This window comes from Larimichthys crocea, chromosome VII (assembly GCF_000972845.2).
Source record: "Larimichthys crocea isolate SSNF chromosome VII, L_crocea_2.0, whole genome shotgun sequence".
NCBI classification, from domain to species: Eukaryota; Metazoa; Chordata; class Actinopteri; family Sciaenidae; genus Larimichthys; species Larimichthys crocea.
Window position 1 is genome coordinate 18,669,129 of NC_040017.1, and position 6,000 is coordinate 18,675,128.

General features: G+C 39.4%; 1 protein-coding gene across 1 annotated transcript in view; it reads left to right on the plus strand.

Moving 5' to 3' along the window:
- The window catches only part of LOC104927644 (neprilysin), a 30,126-nt gene extending 24,483 nt beyond the window's left edge, over positions 1-5,643 (plus strand). The window contains exons 14-23 of the mRNA XM_010741766.3: positions 173-271; positions 378-455; positions 693-796; positions 1,141-1,199; positions 1,333-1,452; positions 1,879-2,012; positions 2,447-2,512; positions 2,917-3,012; positions 3,247-3,323; positions 3,452-5,643. Of these exons, the coding sequence (XP_010740068.1) occupies positions 173-271; positions 378-455; positions 693-796; positions 1,141-1,199; positions 1,333-1,452; positions 1,879-2,012; positions 2,447-2,512; positions 2,917-3,012; positions 3,247-3,323; positions 3,452-3,551 (933 nt within the window). The 3' untranslated portion in view covers positions 3,552-5,643. The remainder of the gene's footprint in view (positions 1-172; positions 272-377; positions 456-692; positions 797-1,140; positions 1,200-1,332; positions 1,453-1,878; positions 2,013-2,446; positions 2,513-2,916; positions 3,013-3,246; positions 3,324-3,451) is intronic.
- The last annotated feature ends 357 nt before the right edge of the window (positions 5,644-6,000 follow it).

A 6,000-nucleotide genomic window follows, 5' to 3' on the forward strand; every position in this document is an offset into this window, starting at 1 on the left:
GTGCTTCTACATTAATATATGACTATGTAATGATGAGGCCTGATTCAGGGAGGTGTGTTTTTACAACTGTGTTGCACAATATGTTGCCAGATTTATTTGGTTTGTTATATATCGGTGACATATTTGTGACTGTGTGTCTCTGTCTCTGCCATTGTATGTATGTGGACATCAGATGGAGGAGATGATTAAAGACATTCGGGAAGTTTTCATTAGTAACCTTGATGACCAAACTTGGATGGATGCAGAGACTAAGAAAGCAGCAGAGGAGAAGGTATCAGATAATAATAAACTGTGTGTTGTATTGTATTATTTTCTGTTGTTTAGGATATGTGATGACTAAGATCTTGTCATATTTTTTCTCCTATACTTGTCTGTAGGCCCGAGCTATTCGCCAACGGATCGGCTATTCTGACAGCATCATGGATGATAAATACCTTAACAATGAGTACAAAGATGTGAGTGTCTGAGAAGATTATGAATGTTTTCCTTTTTTTCTCTGTATTAGTGCAGATTGATGTAGCTGAATACAGAGCGGATTCATTGAAGCTGCATATCAGTTCTATGAAAACATCTCGATGAATTCTTGCTCGGTTGTGACTTTTGCTGTGGGGGGGGGGGGAATATATGACCAAGTGTTGATAGCTCTCATCACGGCTAATCCTCTTGTTTCTCTGGCTGTGTGTTGGTGTTAGCTGGACTACAGTGCAGAGGAGTACTTTGAAAACATCTTACAGAACCTGGAGTATTTGCAGAAGAAACGCCTGCGGAAACTCAGACTCAAAGTCAACAAAGAGGAGTAAGATTCCCCATGGGGGCAGAATTAAATCAATGCTCAGAAACAGGATTAGTCCAGATGTGAAGTAGTTTAAAATTTTAATTTAAAGTATTTAAATTACTAATAATACATGACCTATTGCTTATGGTGCTTTTGTGTGACACACTATCTTGCATTTAGCACAGTGCATTCACATTCTCCCACACAAACTCCTACACACAGATACAGCTCAGCCTTCCACTAAGCACAGCAGGAATGCTAATATTAGCTTGCTGTTATTAACCACAGGATGGTTTCAATATATTAATATCTAAAATGTGCTTTAATGTACAGTTCTTTAATTCTACCCTCATTGTCTTCTCCAGGTGGGTTACTGGAGCTGCTGTTGTCAACGCCTTCTACTCATCTAGCAAAAACCAAATAGGTATTTTCACAAATGCATATGCAAACAGATTCAGTTTGAGGATTGCGTGACAAAATACATGTGTGCAGTTATTCCACATTCTACATTTTGTGAAAAACCTATCATGTCTTTTTTTGTTTTTCTCTGGTGTCAGTGTTCCCCGCAGGTATCCTCCAGCCACCTTTCTTTAGCAAAGGCCAGGCTAAATCTCTAAACTATGGTGGCATCGGCATGGTAATCGGTCACGAGATCACACATGGCTTTGATGACAATGGTATGATTTCCCACACTGTTGCTCTCTGTTTCTCCCAGAGGCAGCTTTGGCAGATTATATATTGGTATTTAGACCAGAATGTTTCCCTTTCTGTAACTGGTACCACTTCAGAAAAAAGTGTTTTGAAATGCAATTTCTGCGTGCCACCTCAGATCTTTTTTCACCACACTCATTTTCCTTGGGTTAAGTGAAGTTATTATGTTCAATCGCAAAGATGTCAGGATGCTTTTATACTGGTATACACAACTGCAAGCCACCCAGAAACACAATGGGAACATGTAATTGACATCCCTTGCAACACTTTACTGCTGTCTCGGGTAACAAGATAATGAGTGTTTGTGCATTTGTGTGTGTCTCAATCTTGTTTTTCTATTGTTGATCAAATCCCACTAATCACCCTTTCATGCATTTGGACTCTTGTTTTAGGTCGTAACTATGATAAGGATGGTGACCTGAAAGACTGGTGGACACCAGACTCCACTCAGAAGTTCCTGGAGCTGTCAAAGTGCATTGTCAATCAGTATGGAAATTTCTCCTGGGACCTGGCTGGTGGACTACATGTATGTCCTGGTAGATCTAATGTCCCTCCCTCTTCTTTCCTCATTTAAAAGTTTTTATAGAATTTACAGCACCGTTTTCTCAAATACTATCCAAAACCTTGCTTTTTGTCTCTTTTTGTTTGCGTCCCTGTCACCTTTTGCCAGCCTATCTGCTTCCATCTTTTACCTGTTTTTTGCAGGCTCATCTTCTCTCTGCTTCAGGTTTCTTTAATATTTTGTGTTGACATATCAATCTCTCTCCCTCTACTTGTCTCCCCATGTCTGTCCTGTTGCTTTGAACAATGCATCTATTATAACCTTCCAAAATGATTTCTTGTATCCCGAAGAGTGATCTTTGTAATTTGATGAAATACAGAGGGAAAAAAAAAATTACCATCTCACTTTGTCCTTTTTCCCTGATCTTTGTGTTCTCTCTCCTTATGTCCCTTCTCTAGTTAAATGGTAACAACACCCTCGGGGAGAACATTGCTGACAACGGAGGGATACGGCAGGCATATCAGGTAATGAGCCTGAAAACAAAGGACAAAACTCAGTTTAAGAACCTTGGTTTAAAAATGACTGAGGATGGCATTCACTCTGGTTTGTTATTGTTGTCTGCTTGCTGACATTAATAAATGTGTCATTTTGCCAGGTCACTGGCTTGCTCATTAGCGACTGTAAACACAACAATGAATGACATTGCTGCTGATTTTGGCAGTTTTGTCCAGAGGTGAACAGAGAAAGGGCATTTGAATTAAAAAAGACAACAAATACACATGTTTGGTAATCCTATTAACAACCAGGCAACCTACCTTTGTACTATAAATGACATTTTATGCTGTACACGAAATGCACTAAAATGCAAACTTATTGTTGTTGAAATTATATTTTAGATGACAATATTTGTCTTCTGTCAATACTGTAGGCCTACAAGAACTATGTGAAAGAACATGGAGAGGAGCCTCCACTGCCTGGCATTCACCTTTCCCACGATCAACTCTTCTTCCTAAACTTTGCTCAGGTAGTTGATGGACAGATGGATGGTTTTATGGATGGTTTGATTGATTAATATAGTAATTGATTGATTGATTGATTGATTGATTGATTGGTTGATTGATTGATTGATTGATTGATTAATAGATGAATGGATAGATGGATGGAAGACTGTTGTAGTATTTGGTGACATGATATATAATTTGGTGGATGGCTGAATGGTTGGTCTAATGCAGTATGTCCTTACCGCTGTCTTTTTCAGGTGTGGTGTGGAACACATCGACCAGAGCAAGCTGTGAATTCCATCAAAGTAGATGTTCACAGTCCAGGAAAATTCAGGTAAATTCACATCAACCAGCCCTGTGCTTGAGACAAAGGGCAGGAAAACTAAAGCCTGAACATGATGACATGCTGTGTACATTTCTTCTTAAACCCAACTAACAATCTCCTTTACATGTGTTTCATAGGGTACTGGGCTCCCTTCAAAATTTCCCAGAGTTTGCCAAAGCATTCAGCTGCAACAAGAGCAGCTACATGGTCCCTGAACACACCTGCCGTGTGTGGTGATCCACAGACCTCCGAGATGGGGATTGTTCTGACGTGGGTCGTCCCTGTGCCCCTACAGTACCTCTCCCCTCTGACTGGATCACTTGTGGGGGGCTGCAGGGAAGTAAAAGCTCCCCTTACGCTCTTTACTGGATGGACCAGGGCTGGTGGACTGACACTGCAGTATGCACTTCCTCCGAGGAAAGCAGTGGACTGTACCCTCACGGACAGACGGAGCACTGTCTCTCCAACTCTGATACTGTAGTTTATTCAATCAGCCTGATTATTCTGCTACTCACTGGATACAATCCCTGCTTGTGTTTTTATTTTTCTTCTCTCCATTTTCATCTTGTTTTATTCATCATTTGTGAGTCTGCCAATGTGTATGTGAGTGCGAGCGTGTTTCAGTCAAAATACTGTAATTGGCAAAAGAGGGGCAGACAGACAAATGTGCTCAAATCCACTGGCATATGAATACATCATACACCCACTCACACTTACATACATAATACAGGGCTGAACCACTGTACTGTATGTGGGATTGAGCTGTACGCTTCTCATAAAACCTCAGCTGGTTTCAGCTTTCATCTACATGCTGATAAACTCTACAATGTACTCGTAACGTACTCTTTGTTAATACGTAGGACTAGATTAGGTAAATTATTACAGAAAAATCGGAATTTATTTTCTTGAATAGATCAGTAAACATTTAACCGTAATCACATATTACACAATACTGTTCTACATTTAATGTTAATGACTTAACTGCAGTTGACAGTTCATTAGCAATATGTCAAATAAACCAAAATGAAGATTTCGCCTTCAAAATGACAGCTGGTCATGAATCATTGAGCTGACAATCGACAGACACAAGACCCCTTTTATACGTTCATTGAGCCACCTGTCTGGATGTATGTCTCTATGTGTTTCCCACTCTTTGTAAGTCATTATGATCACTGCCTACTGTTTGTCATGCAAACTGGTATGCCTTACATGATCTGTTGTGCTACTGTGTGTGTGAGTGTGTATGTGTATTCACAGGAAAACAGAGGATAAGGGAATGCACATTAAAGAAATAATTAGAATCTTTTTACAAACATGCTGATTTTCTTTTTTGCCGAGAGATCGATACCAGTCTCATGCATGCATGCTATAGCCAGCAGCCAGTAAGCTTAGCTTGGTAGAATGACTGCTAGCCTGGCTCTGTCCAAAGAAACAGAAATTGCCTTGAAGCACCTCTAAAGCTCACTAATTTCCACGTTACTTAAAAACAAGTTGTGGTTTTATGGGGCTCACAGACTGCTTCTTGGCCGGGAGCAGTGATTTTTCTGGAGTTTCTGCCAAGACTTAATTTGCAGGCTCTAAATGTGTTGTTTCCCCTGTTTCCATTCTTTGCGCTGAGCTAGTCATCTTCATCATCATCATGATATTGGTATCAGTATTCTCAACAAACTTCAAAGCTTCCAAGATATTGGTTCAGTCACACAAAGTGTGCCATATTGCCCATCTTTTTTTAATGATTCTTTTACACAATGAAGTCAATTGACAAACAATATAATTCATATTTTCAAAAGGAATGTTTAATCTTGTCTATTTTAAACCACGAGCTGAGTCTTTGTTGGAACCTAATGATTTTTTTCAAAAGTGCATGCATTTTTGTGAATGCGGAAGGTTGTATCAAGTCAGTGGATCCCAGTTTAGGATTCATGGCTTAAGTTTTCTACGTTAAAATGTAACTGAGGCTGTGATACAAGGTTAATTGTGGAAATTTTTGCCTTTTATAAAGAAATTAGTGCAATGAATGATACGCCATAATCATGTAGACCACTTCGCCATGCTGTATACAACACGTTATATATTGTTGTTTCCCCGTGTTTTGTTTTTACCATTGTTGGTGCAAGCTTTCTGTCTCTCTGTCACTGTCGCTCACTCCTTCAGGCTTTCTTACTTTTTGCCTCTTTCACACTCCACCTGTAGAAAGACAGATATACCTCAGTTGCCTGTATTTAGATACTTTATAATAATGACTGATAATCATCTTGAGGAGCATTTTCTTTCCTTTCAAAATAAATCTTTAAAAAACATGCTGAGCCTGCAGGCGGTAGTGCTACAAGCTTTGTGGTGTGTTTGTTGTTTTAGCATCTGAATCAGGCTTCTATATCAATGCAAACTCTTAAATCGGATACAAAGACGATCTTAAGCATTTTTGGCAGAGGCCCAAAACGAAAAATGTTTTTTTTTTAATGTTGGACTTAAATTGTGCGCTGCATAACAATGTGAGTGCGCATAATATCTTGGTCCTGCTGACTTAACTTAATGTTTTTCCAGACTTCAGAGACTTTACATACATACAGAAACATCAAACAGAAGAAAGTCTGCTGCTGTTTCCTTTGCCCCTTACCAAGAGAGATATTTCTACATTTCATACAGTTTTATTGACTTGTGGGCAGTATTAGGAAAATGGGGGTTT